This window comes from Penaeus chinensis, chromosome 1 (genome assembly GCF_019202785.1).
Source record: "Penaeus chinensis breed Huanghai No. 1 chromosome 1, ASM1920278v2, whole genome shotgun sequence".
NCBI classification, from domain to species: domain Eukaryota; kingdom Metazoa; phylum Arthropoda; class Malacostraca; order Decapoda; family Penaeidae; genus Penaeus; species Penaeus chinensis.
Window position 1 is genome coordinate 38,282,724 of NC_061819.1, and position 25,382 is coordinate 38,308,105.

General features: G+C 44.1%; 2 protein-coding genes across 3 annotated transcripts in view; one reads left to right on the forward strand and one right to left on the reverse strand.

Moving 5' to 3' along the window:
• The window catches only part of LOC125026730 (lysocardiolipin acyltransferase 1-like), a 32,510-nt gene extending 24,896 nt beyond the window's left edge, over positions 1 to 7,614 (forward strand). For both annotated transcript variants that reach the window (XM_047615355.1, XM_047615354.1), the window contains exons 6-8: positions 2,032 to 2,182; positions 6,959 to 7,076; positions 7,171 to 7,614. In XM_047615355.1, coding sequence (XP_047471311.1) covers positions 2,032 to 2,182; positions 6,959 to 7,076; positions 7,171 to 7,378 — 477 coding nt within the window. In that variant the 3' untranslated portion in view covers positions 7,379 to 7,614. The remainder of the gene's footprint in view (positions 1 to 2,031; positions 2,183 to 6,958; positions 7,077 to 7,170) is intronic.
• An 8,585-nt stretch (positions 7,615 to 16,199) lies between these two features.
• LOC125047883 (autism susceptibility gene 2 protein-like) lies at positions 16,200 to 24,646 on the reverse strand. The gene is made up of 9 exons (XM_047646466.1): positions 23,572 to 24,646; positions 22,978 to 23,040; positions 22,068 to 22,273; positions 20,844 to 21,091; positions 20,544 to 20,696; positions 20,383 to 20,412; positions 18,973 to 19,101; positions 18,175 to 18,638; positions 16,200 to 17,955 (listed from the first exon to the last, which is right to left on the reverse strand). Exons 1-9 carry the CDS (start codon positions 24,054 to 24,056, stop codon positions 16,650 to 16,652), a joined length of 3,084 nt encoding a protein of 1,027 aa, XP_047502422.1. The 5' UTR covers positions 24,057 to 24,646; the 3' UTR covers positions 16,200 to 16,649.
• Between the last annotated feature and the right edge of the window lie 736 nt (positions 24,647 to 25,382).

Consider the following 25,382-nt stretch of genomic DNA (forward strand, 5'->3'; position numbering starts at 1 on the left):
CAAACAATATCAGAATATCGTATTTAGTGAACAAGACGTAAAGAATTTTGCCTTAAAACAAAACCTCTCCCGTTCAAACGAAATTAGTAACGAAGAAAACTTTTGATAAGCTTTATGTAGCGTCCGAAAACAACGTATTAAATACTAATAAAACGAAATTACGTCGTTAGTACGCTAAACAGCCAGTTACCTTGAGCGAGCAGCTGGAAAAAATCGCGCTAATCATTATGATAAACTCAATAAAAAATCAATGACGGATTTTAAGCAGTGAGCTGAAAAAAAGAAAAAAGAAATGCAAAAACTTTATTCAAAACAGGGTTATGGATGGAAAGGACACAAATGAATCATTCTACGTTGCCAGGAGCTTTAATAACTACATCGGAAATTCAGTAAGAAACCTAACACGAAATATTCCTTATGATATGAATACATACCAGGGTTTTGGGGTCCTCGACATTCTTGTTCCCTGTTGACCATTGCAGTTATCGACTCTGCGAGACGTCAGGCGGTTAAAGAATTCCTCCCTCGTTATGGTCACTTCCTGCCCTTTCTTTTGATGCCTGTTCTGCCATTCGCCGGGTGCTTATTCCGTCGTTCGTGTAACTGTTCCACACGGCATTTCCGCGTCGCCTCAAAATTGCAAAGACGACTCCCATATTCTAATCAGGATCAATCAGTGACATCCGTAATTTCCGCCCTGTGTCAGAGCTCTTCGTAATGACCCAAATTCTGGAGAGAATTGCATATAACAAACTAAAAAAAAAAAAAAACTTTTTTGGTTTCCGAGTAAAAATTAATAAATTGAAATAGTGGGGCAAACACTATTCAACAAAGTCTATCAGTATTGATTAAATTCCATTATATAATTATATAATTTTCAATCGTAACAAAAGTTTTCCATCTACTGTAAATCCAGCGCTAGAAGACTACAGACTCTTCACAAGGAAATACAGCACTACACTCCTAGGTATTACAATAGATGAGAAACTAAGCTGGAAACATCACATTTACATCCAAAGTAAACTCAATAAGCAATGATTTACCCTTATTTGCCGCATCCTGGAAGACCGCGTGGGGCGCCGCTTGGCAGGCAATCCTAAAGCCAGTCAGTGTCGCCCAGAAACGTGCCATGCGGAAGTACGGTCACACGCATGAAGGCTTCTGTTCACTGAAATTCCAAATTTTGGGTAGTTAGGTCGTCAGAGGGTAGGGGGGAGTAGCTCCCAACTCGTTTTTTTCTCTCTCTCTCCGCATGCGCGCACACACACACACACAGATACATATATGTGTATATATATACGTGTGTGTGTGTGTGTGTGTGTGTGTGTGTGTGTGTGTGTGTGTGTGTGTGTGTGTGTGTGTGTGTACATGGTATATATATATATTTTTTTTCAACAGCCATTCATTCCACTGCATGACATAGGCCTCTTTCAGTTTACTACTGAGAGGTTATATGGCAATGCCACCCTTGCCTGATTGGGGATGCCCTTCCTAATCAACTGCGGTTCGGCGCGCTAACACCTGTGCCACGGCGGTGACTTCCCCTACGACACCTGCGTTTGACTTCTCAAGGCTATATGTCGTTTTCTCGGGCTCGAGCCAGCAGTCAGAGCGCAGGCATTTTCAATCGAACTTGGGACCACGAGGGTCGGAGTCTAGTGCTCTAACCACTGAGCTATATATATATACATAAATATGTGTGTACAGAGTCTATATATATATAAATGTGTGTGTGTGTGTGTCTACATGATATATATCCATTCATTCATTCATTCATTCATTCATTCATCCAAATATAAATATATATATATATATGTAAACATACACACATTATGTACATACATATATGCATGTATGTATGTATATGTATATATATAAATACATATATATGTATGTATGCATGTATATATCGTGAATACGCATCCAAAGCAAAACCTATAACCCACTGTTCCTCACTCACACGCAAACCGCCGTAATATATCTCAAGCATCCCCGACGCTGCCCTCACCCCTGCCTCCTTCCTCTCCGCAGGTCCTTCTGTTTCCCGAGGGCACCAACCTGACCCCGGAAACGAAAGCGAAGAGCGAGAGTTACGCCAAGAAGGCCGGCCTGCAGCCCTTCCAACACGTCCTCATCCCGCGCACGACAGGATTCACTTACCTCGTCAACAAGATGCGTTCAGGTCAGGACCCCCAGTCGCAGCTTCTGGGTTATTTACCATTTTTTATAGTCTTTCGGGTAATGAGAGCATATCTTCAATGGGTATTGTACTTATGGTTGATTTTAGAGATGTTGTTAATGTTCTCATAGAGTTATTGAGTGTTTATATATGTTCTACATGGGTCTAGAATCCATTTATGTAATGGAGAGTAATATTTGTCTGTAATATTTGGGTCTGCAGTTCGTATAGCTGTTAAGCCGTGACCTATTTTTTTTTTTTTTTTTTTTTTTTTGGGGGGGGGGGGCATTTTTGAAATTAGAGTATCTATGCATTTTCTTTTTTTTCGTCTTAAGGCTTATTCGGAAAACAACAACTGGCAACTCAGTCTGGTCCCTGGAATACTTTGATTGTCCAAGTATCTTTTTTATTACAATCACCTGACACCAAATACTTGTGTTGACATGTGTTTGATGTTAAAAATGATATTGAATATAAGAGAAAAAATCAAATAGAGTTTATTGCTTTACACAAGTTTGTTTGTTTTTCTGAAAAAGAGTTTTGGCGAATCAAAGTACTCCAGAGGCCCGGTGAGTTGCCAGTTTTTTCATTTCCTGAAGTTAGACGGAGGGTAAGAAAATAACTGCTATTGAGCTTGAAATTTATGGAGCTTGAAATGTATCGAAAAAACTGCTCAGAAGTTGTCGATTTCGGTGTTCATTCTTATAGATGTGTTCGATGTATGAATCATGGGATTGTGCTGTCTGAAGATTCCCTACACCAGTTGACAATAATTTAATCATCAGTAGTTCAATGTTTGGATGTACCGTTGTGTGTATGTGTATATATATATATATATATATATATATATATACACACACCCGATATCAGTATTTGAAGTGGGAGCTTTGAAGAGTCCACATGCAACAATGCCTGCAATGATTTTCCCCCATCCTTTGGACCTCCATCTGCCTTTAATATCTTGACTCAGCCATCACGCAGACCCTTCCTTCTTTACCCTTTACTATTACCCCGAAATCGCATCCTGGCGCGACGTCCCACAGGTAGAAAGGGCGGCTACACGTTATTTTCGTTATTGACTTCATCACGCGTTTTCTTGCCTCATTTTAGTTCCGTTTCGGACAAAGATATTTCGTTTCCCTCCACTCTCTCTCTCTCTCTCTCTCTCTCTCTCTCTCTCTCTCTCTCTCTCTCTCTCTCTCTCTCTCTCTCTCTCTTTCTCTCTCTCTATTTCTCTATCTCTCTCTCTGGGAAAGCAAGGCACATGTTTAGTTCCCCACCCCTTGCATGAGACTTTAGGGTCCGAATGGAATAGTGACTGTGATGTTGCAACCGATACGTAATACTGGTTAACTGGTTGGCTTCTAAGTGTTTGTCAGTTTGTCGTCAGGATTACGCTGAGTTACGGACGGACTGGGATTAAATTGCCACAAGCAAGACTTTGGTGCTAATCCGGGATTTCCTTCCAGGCAGATTGCATATAGATTTGAAATACAGAATAATGTTTGTGGTTAATAAAACACTGATATGGGTATATTTTAGGGTAAATAAGGGTAGATTCAGATTAGGTCTGTGGTTTATGATGAGTAGACTTTTGTGGTAAATTAACCCAATCGGCACGGATGGCAAGAATACATGCCATGCTCACTGTGGTATAAGTTTATTTATTGTATTTTCTCTTGTATTATTTCATTGTCCTAAATGATACCAAGATTTTAATAACAATTTAATAATCATAACATCAACAATAATAACAGTATTGATATCAATTGTATTAAAAAGAAAAACACATTTTCCCGCCAATTCAAGGAATGGAGAAATCAGGATCGGTCACTGAACCTACTGATAGACTCCTCGGCGGCTGAGCACATGTGGAGCCATCTGTATGTAACAAAATTCACAACAGAACTTCAATTCGTGGTGGTTGGGTTAAAGTTGATTGGAGGGGAAATAATATGACTTTTAGGTGAGTGAAGAAAAGGTGTTGATACACAGGGGAAGATTTTAGGGATCAAAGTCACTTTCCAAAGAAGAGAGTTGAGGGCTGATTAATATTACAGCGGTGGTTTGTACTGTACGAGGTTGGCGCATCCGGATTATTCTGTATATATTAATGGATTTGGCAAGAGATGTATACATGTAATTACTATACTCTAGTAGTAAAGGATATATCGGGTTGTCTTGTTGTATAAGACTTGGTGTAAACGAATGGATTTCCAGTTAAGGGTTTCTTGTGGTTAGTATGCAAATGGAGATATTTTCTACATAGAATTTGAAATCTCTCTGTTTCCCTCCACTCTCTCTCTCTCTCTCTCTCTCTCTCTCTCTCTCTCTCTCTCTCTCTCTCTCTCTCTCTCTCTCTCTCTCTTTCTCTCTCTCTCTCTCTCTCTCTCTCTCTCTCTCTCTCTCTCTCTCTCTCTCTCTCTCTCTCTCTCTCTCTCTCTCTCTCTCTGTGTGTGTGTGTGTGTGTGTGTGTGCGTGTGTCCAAATATAAAGCGTCAAAATGCATGCCTCCATCCTTTCGACCTCCTGCCTCCAATGCCTTATCTTCACCGTTGCCAGTTGTTCTTGCTTCACTTTCGTTTCACTTCAGGAAGTAAGGCATCGGCTTGCTCTTGTTTAGAGTCGCCAACCTTAACATAAGATTGTTGTGTCAGAACATAATATTGATGAAAAGATTTCTTGTATTTAATTTGTAGCCAGACAATTATTATCAACAATTTAATTCATTAATCCATGAAGAATGCTGTTGCTATCTGTGCTGACACCAAGAGCCAGGTCATGAGCTGGGGTCAGGAAAGGTGACGCGGTATTGGGGCGACAAGGGAAAGGCGTGTCGCGACTCAGCATTATCCCTGGTGGACACTAGCGTTCGGGTGCTTGTTGTAATTTCTATGGGTGACTGAGCGCCTGGACGCCTGGACGCTCATCAAGCCAACGTAAGTCAGTAAAGGGTAACTGATTGTTTTTCTATACCTCCCACCCCCGGTCCCCCTCTCTCTCTCTCTCTCTCTCTCTCTCTCTCTCTCTCTCTCTCTCTCTCTCTCTCTCTCTCTCTCTCTCTCTCTCTCTCTCTCTCTCTCTCTCTCGCTCTCACGCAGTAGTATGTACGGCTTGACTTTTTATTGTCGAAAGAGCACCCAAAAAAAGGAACACGATACGATGATCTGAGGGAAGTGCCTGAAGGCGGTGGCGCAGCCGGAAAGCCCGGGGGGAAGGGGGGAGGTTAGGTGTATTTTTGACAATCAACTTCTTGCAAATTTCTTGCAATGAAACTTCCCGGTACAACGCGATCCATGTTTCTTTTTTATCTACATTTTGGATTTGCTACAAAATTTATATTTACCGAGGTAACCATGTCTAGCATAAACTTGTCAGACTTTATTGACGGGAATCCCTACAACCAAATTACCGGACGACATTAATTGAACCGAAACGAAACGGACGTATACATAATAACCCACTCTACTCAGTGCCCTTTACGGGTATCTGACTATCACGAAATCACACGGCCACCTGAGATTTTACCCAGAACATGCGACTTCTGTGAGGGTAAGAAGGGTAAAATTAATAATCAAATAACGATTCTAGCTTAAACCCCTAAATCCCTAGTTTTACACTTATGTACGAACATAATTATGGGCTCACATCGACTCGACAAAAGGTGCCAATCGAGCGAATACCTTACAGTGCTTTATATCTACTATAGTACGTCAGAGCGCAGCCCCGGGTTATATCTGTCACCCCTGTCCACCGTGATAAGGGGAAGAAATTTACGTTAATTCAGTAAATTGATTTATACAAAATCGAGTTACAAGTTCTAGCGCCAATAGAACGTGTCACCATTGAGCAATTTAACAGCGTTCCGTTTATCCCTCTTGTGTCAACAGCAGTTCGCCTTTCGGGAAAAGGCGAACTGTTTACCCATAGCTCTTTCCACGTGCGCGAGGAGACGAGTTATTAATGGGAATAGAAAGGAGTGATGTGGTGTCTGTGAGAAAGACAAACAGTGAGATAATTTAACGAAGTGAAAGAGTAAGAACGCGTGAATTCCCAATAGTCAGTTCTTAAAAATCGTACAAGAAGAGAATGAAGTACCAAGAATTTCATGAAATAACTACGAAATCACAGGGAGTTAATTCTCAGCTTGAGAGAAAATCACGAACGCGTTGAGTTAGTTGAAGTTGAAACAATATAAATCTCTGAAAAGAGAAATTGATTAATTACATGATGAACGCTAATTCGTGTATGTTGGCTAGAGTTGGCAATACTGTCTTCTCACAGTAATGCAACTTAGGGGCAGAAGGATAGAGTGAGAGTGAGACGCTGCCATTTCATGTTACCGTAAAAAAAAATATTTAAATTACGGCAGTTAATACTTTTCTCAGGAAAGCCAATATGAGAGTGCCTGCACATATATTTTATACAGCAGAACACATTTATGGGAGAGGAAGGGAGTGGAAGAGAAGTGAAAGGACTCATAACGTGTACCAACACGGTTTTGAAGACATTGTGTCGAGCGGAGATCGGAGACGTGATTGTTCGTGCTGCGAGCTACCACCCTGCCACCAGTTGTTAAAAGGCTGTGGATACCTCCTACGTTGATCTGGTTGAACAGTGATAGCAGCATGTATGGCTTGACTCTTTATTGCTGAAAGAGTACACACAAAAAGGAACGTGGTACGACGATCAGGGAGCAGTGCTTGATATGTTTCATAATATGAAACACATTTCATCTCTGTATCGGACTCTCCCATTGATTTGTATCTTCTTCAACAGGAGAGCAGCTGGATGCCGTCTATGACGTAACAGTGGCATATCCCAAGACCCTTCCGCAGACGGAGCTGGACGTCCTGAGGGGCCGCCTACCCGAGGAGGTTCACTTCCACATAAAGAGGTGAGTGGCTTTAGCTGAACTTCGTGTGCATATTTCGCAGCCATTCTCGGTCATGGCAAAGGACAGTCTACCTTATCCTGCTCCTCGTCCTCAGGCACCACGCCAGCTCCCTCCCAAGCACTGACGAAGGCCTGAAAGCTTGGCTGATGACCGCGTGGACTGAGAAGGACGAGTTGCTCCGGACGGCTCTGGGTCAAGGCCACTTCCCGGGGTGCGGCACAGCGACCCCCAACCCCCCTGTCAACGCGTCCTATTTGTCCATTCTCTTCTGGATGCCCTTAACTATAGGTAATTCGGTATAAAGATTACATTGAAATCTCTCTCTCTCTCATCCGCCCATCCCCCTCTGTCCCTTGTTGTCTCTCCTTTGGTCCCCAAGAGAGTTGATACCATCTCAGATACGCCCCTTTGTATGGAAATGAAGACAGGACATTTCTTCTTAACTATAAACAATAGAGAGCAAGGAAAACAAAGTATATACTTAGAAACAGATGCAAAAACACACATTTAAGTTGTATATAATTTAGGCACAGACACAAAATCAAAAATTTTCCCCAGTCCCTTTTTTTTTATAAACCCTTTGGCACAGACAAAAATACAATTTTTTCTTTATTTATACCCTTTTTCAAAAGACACAAAAACCATTCCTGCCCAACCTCATTCTTATTTCAATACTTGTACCAGAACTGTCTCCATCTCGCTGACAAACTGTCCTGTCTATGGCAAGAATTGTTCAGATTTGGGGAACAATGAGGCAAAGCCATTGTTCGGAGAACTGTTTAGTCGTTACATTCTTGTGGCAAGGATACTGGTCACAGAGAGCTTTATATAACTTGGTAGTGTAGTTCATGACTCTGGCTGTTAGACCTGGGCTGGCCTAACAGTATGAGCCATGAACTCAGTCAACAAGACCCCTCTAACGGGTGATTCAGGTCCCAATGACCTGGTGAGCCGGACCAGAGGGCTACCCTTACTGAAGGGATCACCAGTGAGGGATGAGACAAAATGGCTTCCTGGTACACCAAGGCCTATGAGAGGGGATGGTGCACCCACCCTTGGTTCATTCCATCTTTGGCCAGGGAGAACTCTCCCATGTGTGTCTTGTATATCCAGGAATCTCTAAGGTTTAGTAATGCTGAATATTACGGCCTGCAGCCAGCAAAACACCTGTTTGGTCCTCTATTCTGGTTAGACAGGTGATGACTTGATCAATCAATCAGGTGCATCAGCTGGTCAAATATGGCTAGGGTCAAGCAGGCACTACTGTCTAGTCGGTATCGCAAAGGTCCCACGACTGCCTCCAGCACTGGGTTGTAACTGAGTATATTTCCTTACTACCCCCGTGGCTGTTGGGAGATTTTGAGCCCCAACTATAGCTTCCCCTCACTGGACTCCATGGTGGGTGGTGGTTGAGGAAATGAAGTCTAATTTGTATGATTTCTACAAATTAATAAAGAACTAGCTCTCTCCCTGATGACCTACACGATCCCCAGGCCAATCCATCTGGAACATCTCATGTCACTCTGGAACCTTTCCAGCTTCCAAAGGGCAAGAATGGGAATCAGAACGCTTCCCAGGCTCCCAGCCCAGGTAAGGAGAAAAGTCCTCCTCGGGCCATGAATCTTATCTGGTAGAACTGAAAGGATCTCATATAGTAAATACCTAGTAGTTAAGACCATTGATGGCATGTCATTCATGGATCTTAATATTTTTGATGTACATCACAAGATAACTGAGGTGTGTCAATGTGACCCTCACATCCCTTCACAGTGAGATGATAGCCTGAAAGTCAAAGTTTCATCATCAGACGAGAGTAACCGTCTGTGTGCGATATGCGACATTCCTGGGGCTCAAGTTTCATGTTCTCAGAAAACACTCGATCAGTGCCAGGGAATGGTCTTTTCCCGAGACCTGATGAGGTATTCTGAGGAGAAACTGTTCGAGGAACTAATGAATTTTAAGGTAATGACAGTAAAACATTTTAAGAAGAAAGTTGATGGCTTGATACAAAAGACACCAGCTCTTCTAGCTTTTGAAACATTAGTCCTTCCGGAATCAGTTAAGTTGGCATGGTACCACCTTGAGGTAAAGCCATATGTGCAGTGCTTATACTTCCAGAGATACGGGCATGGAGCCAACTCCTGACATCTTAAGGAAAAGGGACAACCAAGAGTGTGTGTAAAGTGTGGTTCATCAGGTCATTAAGGAGATGACAACTGTCCAGGTCCAGTATGATGTTACCACTGCAAAAAAAGCTCATGAAGCTTCTTCAAAGCAGTGTAAAAGGTACGAATTTGAAAAAGAAGTATTGGAAATAAGGATGTGGATTTGCACAGCAAGGTAAGTCCTTAGTCTGTCCTTCTTCCCGCCATCCTTTATCCTCCAATACTTCTTGCACCACACACCCTGCCACTCAGTCCTCAAATACTGAAACTGCCTCTGCTGAGTTGTTCCACCAGAAACGAAGTAGGAGTGAGGGGTCTTTTAAGAAGACTCATCCTCCCAAAGTAAGGTCTTTGGAGCCATCAGTCAAGGCCCCAAAGACCTCAACAGTGACAACTCCAGCTGTCACCACATCCACAGGGGCCTCGCTGCTAGATAAGAAGGCCCCTGAACCAAAGGCCGCTCTTTGCCTGGCAAAGGAATCCTGAATATATAACACTGCAAGTGAAGGCCGTGAGGATAGGCTTGACACTGCCTTACACTGTTGCAGTCATCTACCTTCCTCCACATAATCTCAACATAGATGATTTGAAACATCTACTTAGGTAGTTGCCTTGTCCATTTCTACTCCTAGGAGATTTCAGTGGTCGGTATCACCCATTTCCCAATTCAAACTGGGAATATTGACCTGTCACTTAGTTCACCTGGTTCACAGTTGGATTTCACTTGGCATGTCATGGAAGCGAAAACTTTCCAATACTTTTGGAGGAGGTGAATAGTATTCTAGCCAATGGAGTGCAGAGATGGCAACTTGCACATGCAGACTGGAATTTCCACAAAAGAGGAACGTTCCATCTTTCCTTCTATATAGGAGAAAACCCACTGCATTTGGTCCAAGAGGTGAAGTACCTGGGTCTATTTTTTTACTCAAGGCTTACATGGGTGCCTCACATCAAAAAAGCTAAAGATGAAAGCTACACAAGTGCTTTCACACTTATCTTGGGGTGCAGACCGCACGAACGCTTCTGAGCCTTAACCAACCAATCTTGACTATGGATGTGAGACTTATTCATCTACAACTTCCACTGTTCTCCGGATGTTGGACTCAAGTTCATAATGAAGCTCTCAGAATCTGTACAGGGACATTCAGGTCTTCACCTGTAGAGTTCCTGTATGCTGAGAGTGGAGAACCACCTCTTTCATTACACTGGCACTACATGAACCTGATTTACTACATGAGACTACAAAGGATTCTGGGATCTCTTACATCCAGATTAGTTTTCAACACCCTTGAGGATAGCCGATCGTATGGTAAGAGAATGCGGAATCTTGTAGAAGATCTCACATAGTTTATTTATTTTTAAGAATCACCAATCATAAAATGATCGGGCCGGGTTTCACTATAGCCACTCGTCAGTGGAGGATCCGTTTGGAGCAGTGGCAATCCCCTACTTGGCTAAGCAGAGGATGTAGCTGGGAGCGGCCGGAAGGCCGAGGTAGAGCCCTCCAGGAGGCGCTGCGTTCTCCGAGAAAATCTGGAAGAACTGGAGGTGCTGCCCACCTGACGTGTGGCGTGCTCGTCCTGGAACCCATATCCCTCTCCGGTCCCTTCCCCCGAGGCTGACGTCCGGGGCCGGATCATCCCCCTCTCCACGAGTCGCCGACCGCTGCCACTAAGGCGTACGCCACTACCGGCCATCCACTAAGGGGTGGCGTGGAGGCTGGGGGCCAGCAGTCAGCTTCCAACAGATCGGAAGACGGTCGGCCATCTGACAACCCCGGAGGCCGGGAAGGGCAGCAAAAAAAACAGGCCGACTACAGCTCCGGTTGCAGGCAGCTCCTCATTCTCCGCTGTCCTAACGCGAAGGTAGAGGCCCCCAAGGAAGGCCCGCTGCCGTTGGCCCTGCCAGCCGCATCGGCGAGACGTTTCCCCACAGTCGAAGCAGTTGGCATTATGGTCGCCCTCTTTGCATGGATCAGTGGTGGCACCGGGCGTCTCAGTGGTGCCTCCTTAAGGAGAGGTGTTTCTGCTTCGGGTGCGGGAGAGATCTGTCTAACCAAGGTTCTAGCTATTGGAACTCCCCAATTCCCCCCTTGGACCAATCAAGTCGAGCTGGATTTGTTCAGAATAAGGAAGGGGAGATATCCGAAGTAGAAGTCAGGGAGATATTTCTTAAGCATACTTATAAGTTCCAAGGATCAGATGGAATATATATAGAGGGTTCGAAATCTGAAAATAGTGTGGGCTTTGCAGCAGTGAGCAGGAGAAAGATTGCATTTGGCAGTCTCTCTTCATCAGCCTTGATCTTCACTGTAGAGTTACATTCCATCCTTGCAGCAGTCAAGATGGCTAGAGATATTATAAACCATTTTATTGTAATATATTGCGATTCTTGTAGTGCTTTGCAAGCAATCAAGAGCTTAAACTCATCACATCCGGTGGTGAGGGGGGGTTCAAGATTGGCTTGCACCGATGTCAGCACGTAAAAAGATGTCAGCGCATGTTGGCATCAGTGGGAATGAGCGAGCTGATCGGAAGGCCAAGGCAGCTGCCGCTCAGCCCAGTGATGCTCGTTTTCATCTCCCACACACTGACTTAAAAGCCAAATTGTCTTTATAGCTCCCTCCATTTATCGTGGAGTCATACCTCTAGAAACAAACTGTGAGAGATTAAGGATGACCTTGGCAGTTGGGTGACCAAGAGTAAGAATCGGACACACAAGACTAACCCTTGGGCCGATGATGGCTAAAAGAGAAGCACGCTGTGAGGGATGCCGAGAGTCATTAATGTAGTGGAAAGATCTGCAACATTTTCAGACCAAAGACACGTGTAGTTGTCTCCCCCATATACACTGAAAAAATGTATTGGAGGAGGATTGTGATATAGGTCTTATTAGTTTCCTAAGAGAGACTAATACTTTTAATAAAATTAAGTTATGCATAATATTTATACAATAGTTTTATACATTTAGAGCATAATATCTATGCTCTAAATTAATATGAGTTTTAATATGATATTCATTGTTATTTAGTTTTATTCATAAGACGTTTATTGATAGATTTTTAAAGTTTTAAATATTTTAACATTTCAGTCCAACAGGTATTCGCCGCTAATGACCTTAACTGTTGGCGCTGCAGGTAATTTTAAATAATCAATCAATCAGTAAACAAGAGTAATTGGAGCTGCCGGTACCCGTGCATAAGGAGCAAGCTACATGTCTTCAAGGCCCTGATACAGCCAGTTTTGCTTTATGGAAGTGAAACCTGGATGCTATTTAGTGCCTTGGAGTCGCATCTTGATGTCTTAAGTGACAGGTCTTTGCGCCAGATGACGGGATACAGTTGGCAGGACCATGTGTCCAACCAACAACTACACGGTGAGGTCGGCATGGGACCTGTAACTTGTACAGTCCGGGACCGCCAACTCAGGTTGACTTTTCACAAAACAATACTGGCTAAAGGTGGCCGGACGACCTAGGAAGTCGTGGCTTGGGCGAAGGGAAAATGCGGCCATGTCGGTGTTTCTTCCAGGGATTGACTGATTGATTTCGAGGTCGTCAGTAAATGAAAGAGCGATGGCATAATGCAAGGGCTTAAGTGCATGCCAAGTTGTGGTACACGGCTCAGCGCTCCTATTTTCTTCTGAAGGTTGAAGGCCTGTGCTGTAAAGTGAACTAATATTTGAGTGAGGAGCGAAGATCGTACTAAAGTCTTCTATTACCGCCAGCTACGGTTCAATCCATTGTCGCAATGCAAAACACGAAAAGGTTGTTGTACATACTGGTAGAGAAAGGCGAGGGAAATTACCACGGAAAGTTTTATCTAGCAGTGTAATTCTCATCCATTGTTATTTACAAATCCAGAGGTGTCTTTCGAGTTTCTCCCCTCCGACACTCTAGGTCAAGTTTCTGTTCAACGTGATTCTTCGACTCATTGAACTTTTTTTTGTACATTATGCAGTCTGTGAATAATGATTAATTCGTACTGGATACTCATTTCTACCATTTTCTAGAATTATATTTGCTGAAAAATACAGTGCAGAAATTGTATCAATTTTCAACACTTTAATAGCTGATTCATTCGACGTTTGGAAAGCAAAGAACGGATTTTGAATAATAGAATACCGGTAATTACCCAGAGGCCCGTGTTCGAAGCCAATGAAACCAGACTTGACCACGATGGAAAATGTTTGATTACGAAAAACTTTCTGACACCAAGTTCCAGAAGGTTCGTGCAGTAGGCAGAATGGTGTAAGTGAAGGTCAAATGCCCACTTGTCAGGTTTGTTTTATCTTGGAAAATAATTCTCTGAATCTGTACACGCTAGACAAGCCAACAGATACTGTAACCTCAATGATAAAGACTTTGTACGTAGAGCATATTATATAAACACGCCTTTGACAGAATTTCGCATCATTTTAGAAATTCCACTGGAAGCAACCCTCTCTCTAGCAATGAATGTCTGTAAGGTTGTAATGGTTAAAAGCAAAATAAATGTGCTAGACATCTAAGGTCATGTAGCACTATAGTAAATGGTAGTAAAGGGTGGTTGAGTTAGTGATTAGTTGTCAAAGCTGGGCAAAGGAATTGACGAGTAAATGGGTTAAGTTCGGGTAAGGTAATGTATAGGGGTTAGATCAAGTGAAGGATGTATATGCATTTGAGGAATGAAAACAGGTTGTCAAAGCAGAAAGTGTGAGAAGTTGTGGGAGGGATCACGAAAATCGGTCCCATTTGGCTGGGCTAAATAGATTATTTAAGAATTTAGTAGAGATGGGGGTAGTAGAAGGACGGGGGCATGTGGAAGAGGGAATAGTGTTGAGGGAGGAGGACAATAAGGTTGTAAGGTAGTAATAAGGGAGGATGGGGTAGTTGATGAAGAAGGTTGTGGGGGTATAGTTGTTGAAGTTGAGCATGTTGGGAGTAGAAATGTCTCCTGGGGTGTTGATTAGGGTGGGTACTGTACTAGTCGGCATTGAGGAGGGGGTATTAGTTGTAGTGTTCAGAGCCGTGGTCAGAGGAGAGCCTGGGGTCAGGGAATCGGGCGAGTTTGAATTGGTGGAGCTATTTGATGAAGAGGCAATTGCCTCTAATAATGGTATGGTTAATGGTTAATGGTTATTCATTGTTGGCCATGATAAGCCTGGAGTATGTTGGGGAGAGAAACCCCTCAGGGTCCCTTGAGGGGTAAGGGATAGACAACTAAAGCAGGGGAATACCGTGCCCATGGCTCCCTCAGGCCGTTCAGGACTGGCACAAAGTCAGCCTTTCATCCTTTCAGCACGGCTCTCACACCTTAGGAAGTGGATAGTAGAAGGGGTTGGTGAAGGGACAGAAAGGAAAAAGTAGGAGGGGGAAAAAAAGACCATGCAAAATTTGTTGAGTCGAGGGCTGAGTCCCAAGGTTGGGGAGTTCCCCAGCATTGGGTCCCAGTCTCCGCCTCCTAAGCCCCCCCACGACAACAACGGGCAAGGGATTGGGGGGGAGGTACTCCATAATAAAATGAGTAAATATGTACATAAGTAAGCCAGTGCTAGGGAGTATAAAGCCTAATTTTGTCACGTGTGAAATGAAAATCAGCCTTTTGGAGATGAAAAAAAAAAAAAAAAGTTAGATTAATTCATAAGTTGTCTAACTCTTACTAACGAAAACTGACAATCTCCAGTTGATAAAATGCCTTGTCGTATGGACTTTTTTATCTAATGAGTTAATAATTATTTCCCTAACTTATTTGACCTTGTTTCCCACCCTGTGATGTTTACTTATTATTGCTACTGCCTTCTGTCTGAAATACATTCTTGTTGAAATTTACGTCTCGTGAGGAATCTTGTCTGCCTTGAAAAAGTGAGAACACCGTGATGTGTTTTTATCAATCATCATCAATTATATTCAACCCTCTGTTTTACTGGTGTTTTTCATATTTCGTGATTTTATAAGAATGATTTTTTAATTTGACCTTTTTTTTTTTTGTAGGTAAGATATACTCTTCTGCCCTTGGTGCTGTTGCTCATACTTAACCCACCCACCACGGGTTTATGCTCTGTCCAGTCGTTTTTTAGTGAATTTTATTACATGCAGATGGCTCCACATGGGCTCAGTCAGCAAGGAGTCTATCGGTAGGCCCTAGTGACCGATACCGACTTCCCCATTCCATGAATTGGCGGGAAAATGCGTTCTTTTTAATACAATTGATATCGATACTGTTATCCTTGTTTTCACTAATGTTATGACTGTTAAATTGTTATTAAAATCTTAACATTTGAGACAATAAAGTAAAGCAAAAGACCCTTTCCAAAGGTCAAGGAAAAGGGTGAACAGGTGTGGTAGGTAGGTCTAATAACAGACTCCTTGGTGATTAGGCACTTGTAGAACCATCTGTGTAAATGCAATTAACAAACTTGTATTACAGTGGGCATGGCACGTAGTCTCGCCATACATGCTGATTGGGTTAACCTTCTTACAGCCTTTACATCCACGGTTGCCGAGCCTCTGGTGTACCGAAGCTGGTCTCGCACTATAGAACAGGCCAATATTCACTACAGTTGATCTTACTCTTCAGTGTCTGTAAATACGTCGTAACATATTTTATCTAGTCTTTTCCAACTTGCTAATATTGCTAATATTAAAGTGACAGATGACAGAACTGTCTTTACAATATAGCTTAATCTTTTTCACTTATCTATTGGTCTGTGTCAACAGTATTTTGATCACACACACTTTACCGAAGCGTGCCTGTTCCTGCATTGTTAGTTCACCACTCAGCAGCCAATGGACTCCTGCATTTACTCAATTTCTATTTACTGTTTGAGGTATTTGAAATTTCATCATTTGCCAAAAGATTTTCTTTCTTAAATAATATGTAAAAACCTGACCATAATATCAAATATGTTCATTTCTGTAATTATTTATATTTCTGCTGCAAAGTCATGATGTTGATGTGAAAGGATAAAAAATGTTTTTGTTAACAAACTCATGTATTTAGAAACAGTTTTAACAAATCGTCATTGTCAGTCTGCATCAGATCATTTCGTCACGTCAATATTAATTTATTTTTCTACAAAATACTTTAAGAAAACAATGAATATCTACAAAATGTCAAATAAAAGGACATTGAATAAGGTGGCTCTGAACCACCGTACTGTACAAGTATGGTACAAAACTTGTGTTACAATCCACAGCCTGATCATCATGAAAGACATGTTGACTGCAGCCAACCCTGTGAGCTGTAGTGCAGTCTTAAGGGCCGCCGTGCCCTCCACCATCCATAATACATGTGCTTCTATTCAATAATAGCAGCAGCAGCAGTAATAGCAGTAGTAACTGACTCAGCAATCATTCAGACTATAATAAGCCGAAAATGTACATCTGCTGAGCACCACCTGAAACCGAACATGACCGGGGATGACTAGAGTCAGCGTGGGTCATCTTTTTTATCCGGGGGCCGTGGGTGCGCCGGAGACGACCCACGCATGGAAGGGATGAGAGGTGGAGGTAAACCAGGTGCCAGTGGGGGAGGCTGCGGGTGGCCTGGGGGACCTCCTGGGTGTCCGGGCCCGTGGAGAGATCCTAAACCAGGTGGATGTAAGCCGTGGGGTCCTCCGGGTGGGCCAGGGCCCAGAGGCGAGCCACCTTTTAGTAATGACGGCGCCATGTGAGAAACTGAGGGATGCGGAGGAAGTAGCGCTGACGTTGGCGGATACATGCTCCCTGGGGGGACGCCGGCTAAATGGCTGCGTTCAAACAGGTCTCGCGCCACTGCTGCCTGCTGCTGCTGCTGCTGTTGCTCTCTGTACCGCTCACTGAGAATTAATGATGACAAGGGGTTGGAGTGCAACATCTGCTCCTCTCGAGCAGCAGCAGCGAAGTTCATTCTCTCTCTCAGCGGATCCCTTAGTAATCCCAGATCGTGCACTCGGGCCACAGAGATCTCTTGGGCCGACCGGTACGGATCTCGGAATGGATCTCCCCAAGGACCCAAATGCGGCCCTCCACCGCCATACCCTGGCGCACCCAGGAGTCGCGCTCGATCCAGGGCAGAATTGGCCGAGGTCGTGGCCATGCTCATGGCAATGGAGTGCGGAGGCAACAAGCCCACAGACACAGGGGGCGGTAACACTGAGGGCGGCGGTACTCCGTGTGATAACTGGCGGGGAGGCGCCTCCTTTCCACCAACTATCATCACCTCATCCTTTGATTCTAACTTCACACGAGGGTCTAAAGTTCTGGAGCCTGGCCTCGAGCCCGGACGCGAGTCGGGCCGGCCGTCGCCCTTCATGCTGGAGGAGGGCATCATGCCCAAGGGGGGCTGGCTGGAGCCTGGCGCCGAGGGGTGCGACGACGGCCGGTCCTTGTGATCGGGGCGGAGTGGCGACCGTGAGCCGTCGCGGCGCGGTATACTACGATCATGACTAGTTTCCAAGGTACGAACTGCCCGATCCTTTTCATGCTCAGCCCGTCTCTCTCGCTCTCGCTCCCGCTCTCGCTCCTCCCTCTCCCGTCTCTCTCTCTCTTCTCTTTCTCTTCTTTCTCGCTCTTCCCGTTCTCTTCTGTCTCGTTCTTCCCGCTCTCTTCTTTCTCGTTCTTCTCTTTCTCGATTTTGTCTCTCCTCTTCTCTCCGCTCTCTCTCGTACATGGCAGCATCAGGCTTCACAGGCCAAGGACCAGGCGTTGGCCCGTATGGTGTGGGTGCCCTTATCCTGTGTGTATAAAGACGATGCCTACCATTAGTTAGAAATTCCTAACTGTTTCATTTAACTTATAATTCAATAAAAAACAAGAATTTACTAAGAAATTACTGGACAATTATTTCATGATATTCATCTTAGTTAATGTTGCTATCAAATTCACAATGAAAATCCCCTGTCAAAAAAGGCAAAATAACAAACGCAAGTTCGGCGGATGCCAGGCTGACCGTGCCTCCGAGTCTTGTAACTAACCTCCAAGCATCATGAGGAGTCGGCTGTGGCACAGTTAACCCTGGCGGTAGGGACTCCCTGGAAAACATGGACCCAGGGGGAGGTCCTGGTATGGATGTGGGCGTTACTCCTACATGGTGGAATCCTGATGGCGGTGGTGCGGATGGCCCTGGAGGTGCCCCTCCAGGATATCGCATTCCTCCAAGTCCAGGCACAGAGGGCGTCAGGTGATGACCGAGGAGAGGGGACTCAAACCGGTGCGATGGACCTGGTCCAGCTAATATAGACGGCCCTAAATCTGGGGGTCTGGGTAAAGTTGGGAAAATGGGCGCTCCAGCCGTGCTGCCCACACCTGGGCCCGGCGGAGGACGCAACAGGTCAGGGCCTCCGAGCTTAGCACCAGGTTTCTCTGGAGTCTGCTTCTGCTGATGATAGTAGATCTCCCAGGCAATGCGCACATGCATTGCATTCCAGCGACCCGTCTTCTACAAAAGAAAAAGAGAACTCATGAAAAATATTTCTTCGTATGTTGAACATTAAAACACAGAAATTCTCACGCTCACAAACACACATTGCTTTACATAAAATTACATAAATATATTTGCATTTTTCATTTTTTATTTTTCATTTTTCATTTGCACTTCAGCAATATCTCTAAAAGGACCTCAGTCAACCAGATTAACCTGCTGTGAAGGAACTTCTCCCCAACACTATGCAAAAGAAGATAAAGGTCCTCCAAAAATACTACCACTGAACACCAGGTCAGAGGAGGTGATAAAGACACCCTTCAGGTTGGTCAGAGGGCTTCAAAGGTCATACCTCAGCCTGGAAGTGTCTCACAGTACAACACTCAGGACAGAAAGAAGACCATGAAGCATGCAGATGGTGATGATGATGGTATGGGGGGATTTTAATGGTTCCATGGCCAAGGCAGCACTTGCTTCCTTCCTAAGAATGTGCCAATGAAGCCTGATTCATTAGTAATCTATTTTATCACAATGGAACCCTGCTCACAGGAAAACAACAACAAAATAAGACATTTTAAAGTGGCCTGTGCCTCTCTTGACCTAAACTTTGGTAAGCCAATTAGTCTATTAGTAATAGCATTGCTACTTCAGTGTTACATTTCCAATACTATTACATACAAAGACTCCCAAAGTTATCTCATATTGTGTAAATATAATTCAGTTTTAAATGACAATGCATCATTAGCTCTCCTAGAAATACAGTTTCTGACATCATACACATTGGAGGCCCTTGCAGTTTTTGTGTGAACAAATATTTCTAGTACTGACGGGCAAGGTAGCATAACTTAAGTTCTAAAACTTGAGCAGAGCCACCCTTTTGAAGAGAACAACATTGAAGGTTTAAGTGTTCAACTGGTATGGATCCTATGCCCTATGCACTATAGGGCATAGGATCAAATGCTCTTCCTCACCACATGGAAAAGAGCCAGCCCTGACTTGGTCTGGAGTAAGCCGGAAGGCCATTAAGGTGATCTAACCCCTAATATAACTTGCTATTCTTCCGACTAGTATCTGCTGTTGATTTGAGGGTAAAACCCACTGGCATTTGCAAGTAATTATATATTACACTTTCACACTACTACATTTTTTCTGGTGAATGAAGTGATCTTCCAAGAAAATAAGTTCTACAAATCTGTCTGAAGGAAGCCTTTTGAAGAACTATAGCCAGACTGTTTCCTGACTACCATAAAATATCCTCAGAAAGTAATGGTCTGGAGGCCATTTCAGCCCATGGTGTTAATGAAGATTCATTCTGCAGTGTAATTTGAGGCCCAAAGCTAAAAAGCACTTTGACAACAAGCTCCAGATTTTTTAACCAGGCTCAGCTCCTTATCAGGCTTCTAAAAGCTTCTGGTGGCTATCAGTATTCCTAAATTTTCTCAGTGAAGATAAAATATTGGTATTTGGTTTTCACAAGAAGTATGCACAGTACATACCTATCTATGTGTATGCAAATGATATCCCCCACTTTCACTCACCCAGTCACCCACCCACTCTTACACCCTCTCACTCTCATTCATCTAATTCACTTTCATAATAATAACAATCTGACAGTACAATTTTAAATATCACAAGAAGTCTCATTGAATTCTGAATTTGAAAATTACATATTCAAAAATGAAACTTTAATGCTAGGGCTTTTCTGATGAGTGCAACTCAGTAACTACATTATGCACAAGAAAGAAGAATGAACAAAGCATACCACTGGTTTCCGTTGGCTTGGTTCTCCTATCTGTAAATGGAATTTGAAACATGATTAAAAACACATTTCCAACTCTTATTTTTTTTCATCTCTCACAAGACATTATTTTCTCTTCAATATAATCAAAGAAAAACATTGTACCCCAACAGACAAAAGCTTACCTTGGGAGGAACAGACGACAGATGAGAGGGAGGCGCAAAGGTTGAGGTAGGGGGATGAACGATTGGGGTCAGCCCTGGAGGATAGCTACTCCCGAGGCTGCCACCCGGCTGGTACAGACTACTTTCCAGTCCAACTTTGTTCACCTCCTTAAACTGGTTGGATAAAGATAAGTCAATACATAAAAATACACAGCGTTCTCTTGAGAAAATCCCACGATTTCATACAATGTTTTTTCATCTCTATGCAATCGCACGGGTTAAATCATGCATCGAATATTGAACACACGGGAATAAACTTACCAAGGAGGGTGTTGCTGAATGGGAGAAGAGCCCTGATGTCCCAGGAGGAGGAAGTGGAGGAGGCGGCCCCATGTGCTGCAGCAGGTGTTGATGGACATGCGTATGCTGGTGTTGGTGATGGTGCATTTCAGTGCGCAAGAAGGCTGGGGGAGCAGTCAGGCTTCCTAAACCAGGCCCTAAGCCTAAGCTTCTTTCTTGCTGAGCCAAAAACCTGGAATCTAACTCCCTACGCAGAAGATCTGCTTGGCCTGTGGACATGGAGACAACCCTTGATAAGTGAAACCTTCCCATGGGTGTGACATTTATCTAAATCTTACATATAAATCAATAAATCAATAATTAAATAAACAAATAAACAAGTGTGTGTGTGTGTGTGTGTGTGTGTGTGTGTGTGTGTGTGTGTGTGTGTGTGTGTGTGTGTGTGTGTGTGTGTGTGTGTGTGTGTGTGTGTGTGTCTATACATACATATATATATATATATATATATATATATATATATATATATATATATATATATATATATATATATATATATGTACATGTACATATAAACATATGTATGCATGTATACATATGTATATATGTATATGCATATATGTATCTGTGTGTACAACCATATTACAAAATATACATATGGATAAAGATATAGATTGAAAGATGTGGGATAGAGTGAGTCTGTATTTGCAAGAGCACTTGTGTACCTGGGTGGAAGAGTGTGGGTGCATGGAATTGTGGATATCGGAGTTCATGTGCTGCGGACACAAGTGTGCACATTTTTTATTAATGTCTTTCTTTTTTTCTTATCTCACTGGAACACAACTGTTTACTTATCTTTGATAATACTTATAATGTAGAGAGGAGGAAAAAAACTAGCAAAATGAAAATGAAAATTCGTATACACTATCTAGATTACACTTTGGAAATAAGCAAGTTCTGCTGCTTTAATTCACTATAATTTACATGCAATAGTTGGTTTGGTCAGATAATTTTATGATATTTATGAAGAGCCTTTGAACAGACATAAATTCTATTTTTTTCTCTTATATCAACTGATAGCAAAACCTAACATCACACGACCATGAAATTACCTCGAGTTTATCCAAAACTATAATTTCTTAAACCTGAAGTATATTTTTTACAGTTCCTTCTCTACACCTAACATCACGAAACAATGTTTACGGAGGAGCGGTTGACCTCAACCTCCTGGTCGAAGAAGTGCCTCACCTAGAGGGTCTGAGGTGATGTGAGAGGGAGGGAGGAGTGGAGAGGAGGTAAGCTGCTGCGATGGAGGAAGCGGCGGTGCGAACATGCCCGTGGGCGGCAGGGGAGCCGAGACTGGAGGTGGTGCCAGGGAGAACGACGGCAGGGGCAGCGGAGGCCGGTTCAGAGACAATCTGGCAGAACTGGTAGATGGCAAGCTTGATACTGGGCTGGAAACACATGGACATCGTAATACTTCATTAACTTGCTATTAATCATACGGATTGTATTTATAATATTTTGCTAAACTCTGCAGGACAGTTTTTCCGTCTTCTTGCATTAGTGATGGTGTCAATAAATGTTGGTCGAATTATCATTATTGGTACTACTGATGAAAGAGGTGACAGCAGTTGATTATAATGATGATGATAGTGGTGGTGACAATTGATGGCTGGACGCTGGAGTGGGGTGTGAGGGAGTGATTAGCAGTAGTAATTATTGTGTTGACGTATTTTAACTATTGGTGAACATGGTAATAATAATGGTTACATCATCAATGCATATAGTCAGTCACCACTGTCACCTCCATCACTCTCACCTACGGTAATAGCAACAAGAGCTAAAAGTAGTTACAAGCAATTGTTCTCATTTGGTTGATCATCTGAATCTACCTTTCTGTCAAGGGCAAAGCTGTATTGGGATAAATCTTCTTTCCCTAAACACAGCAAGACCTTTATCAGCCAGAGTTCAATAAATTGTAAATAAGTGATTCCACAAAAAAAATTATATATTTTGTAAGAGAGAACACTGAAGTAATGGAGTAATTTTTGGTCCAAAATATAAAATGAACATTCATCCTAAAATAAACATTACCATGCTTCATATAACTGTTCTTCATAATACAAGTTAAAATATAAATGCAAGTTACACTCACCTTGGCCAGGGCCGCGATAGTGAAGGAATCGTCTGGGCACTACTCACTACGGTGTTTGCTGAACTGTAAAACAAACTTTGCTTTCACTTATATACCGAACTTCAAACCATTTGCTTACATTTTTGCCCCCCAGGTCTCACCCTCAGATATTCAACAGGAAAAGAAAAACATTCTCTATTATAAAGAAAAGTAACTGACATTTTCCTCTCATTTTTAAAAGACATATGCACATGTATTGTATAAAGATAATATTATAAACGACTAAATATACAGCTCACATTTGTTATGTTTAGTAGCTTAGGGCAAAAAAAGCAATGTCAAGGATGACTCTAGTAAAAATACCTTCTCAAGTTTATCAAATCAACAAACAAATCATAATACTGAAGAGATTTTTGTTAACTGAAGGTTGCCTTAGGATCAAACATGTTTTCTAAACAGTGATTTATCAGGAGTTAAATAAGTAATTTCTCATTAAAGACAAACAATAATACAAGAGAGAGGCAATCTCCCCTTTCCTACAGAGCAATCCTGATCTTCTGTATTAAGTCCTGGTTCTTGTTTTAAAAATAACGTGAAGTTTCTAGAAAAACTTACCTGAAAGGTGAGATGTGTGGTTCGTGCGCTCTCGGCGAGTGTCTTGCAGATGGGGGGATGACCGGCTGAAGATGTGGTGTGGTTACCTTGGTGGCACTGGGTGGTGTAGAACGGGGATAACCTGGCTCAACCTTGACCGACGCTGTGGTTGGCACTGAGTGAGGAGTGTTGGAATAGGTCTTTACTGGGTTTGGTCGGGGCGCTTCGCCTGGTTCGGTTTTCACTCCATAGGGAAGAGTGCCTAACGGACCCGGGCCTGAGCCTGGTGGAGGTGCAGGCACTGGACCACTGGGTGCACCAGGGGTTGGAGGTTTTACTGCTGTAGGAGTAGCACCAATGGGGGATGGATGTGGAGATCGAACGTGACTACGTGGTGACGCTACTGGGCTTGATTTTATGTTAACGTTATTGTAGAGAGTATGGTTGTGCTGAGGAGTTGGAGACACCAAGGCACTCACACTGTACTTGCCTACCCCTGGGCCCATCCCCTGGCCTCCCCCGCCTCCCCCTGCCACTGGTCCATTGCTAACACGACCAGTGCTGCCTACTATGTGATTATGAGATACACTGGTTGATGTTGTGGTAGTAGCTGATGTAGTAGTTGTGGTTGTAGTGGTGGTGGTGGTGGTAGTAGATGAGGCTACAGGATGAGAGAGGTAGTGTGGTGATGAATGCGGTACATGAACTGAAGGCTGTCTTGAAACCTGTGCAGACGCCGGTGTGGTGGGGGCCGCCTGAGGTGGATGATGCGCTGGTGTGGATGGATGTGGGAGGTGGGGCGTGGGGGTAGTTGTTGGGGTAATAGTTGGGGTGGTGGGAGCAACAGTCGTGTGGGAGGTGTTGACCGTATGAGGTGCTAGTGGAGTGGGAGTGTGAGAGGGAGTGTGTGATGCGAGCGAGTGTGTCGTGGGTATGCTAGAAGCAGTTGTGTGCGGTACTGGCGTATGTTGCACTGGCGTGTGTGGCACTGGCGTGTGTGACACTGGCGTGTGTGACACTGGCGTGTGTGACACTGGCGTGTGTGACACTGGCGTGTGTGACACTGGCGTATGTGGCACTGGGGTGTGTGGCACTGGCGTGTGTGGCACTGGCGTGTGTGGCACTGGCGTGTGTGACACTGGCGTGTGTGACACTGGCGTGTGTGACACTGGCGTGTGTGACACTGGCGTGTGTGACACTGGCGTGTGTGGCACTGGGGTGTGTGGCACTGGCGTGTGTGGCACTGGCGTGTGTGGCACTGGCGTGTGTGGCACTGGCGTGTGTGACACTGGCGTGTGTGACACTGGCGTGTGTGACACTGGCGTGTGTGGCACTGGCGTGTGTGGCACTGGCGTGTGTGGCACTGGCGTGTGTGGCACTGGCGTGTGTGGCACTGGCGTGTGTGGCACTGGCGTGTGTGGCACTGGCGTGTGTGGCACTGGCGTGTGTGACACTGGCGTGTGTGACACTGGCGTGTGTGACACTGGCGTGTGTGACACTGGCGTGTGTGACACTGGCGTGTGTGGCACTGGCGTGTGTGGCACTGGCGTGTGTGACACTGGCGTGTGTGGCACTGGCGTGTGTGGCACTGGCGTGTGTGGCACTGGCGTGTGTGGCACTGGCGTGTGTGGCACTGGCGTGTGTGGCACTGGCGTGTGTGGCACTGGCGTGTGTGGCACTGGCGTGTGTGGCACTGGCGTGTGTGGCACTGGCGTGTGTGGCACTGGCGTGTGTGACACTGGCGTGTGTGACACTGGCGTGTGTGACACTGGCGTGTGTGGCACTGGCGTGTGTGGCACTGGCGTGTGTGGCACTGGCGTGTGTGACACTGG

Excerpts from the sequence above, each read along its gene's own strand:
- LOC125047883 (XM_047646466.1), bottom strand. The coding sequence starts at position 24,056 with ATGGGCCCAGGGGTAGGCAAGTACAGTGTGAGTGCCTTGGTGTCTCCA. Across the intron at positions 23,041-23,571 it reads CCACACATCTCACCTTTCAG|TTCAGCAAACACCGTAGTGA; the intron begins GTAAGTTTTTCT and ends TTTGTTTTACAG. Across the intron at positions 20,413-20,543 it reads TGTCGTCTGTTCCTCCCAAG|ATAGGAGAACCAAGCCAACG; the intron begins GTAAGCTTTTGT and ends TTCCATTTACAG.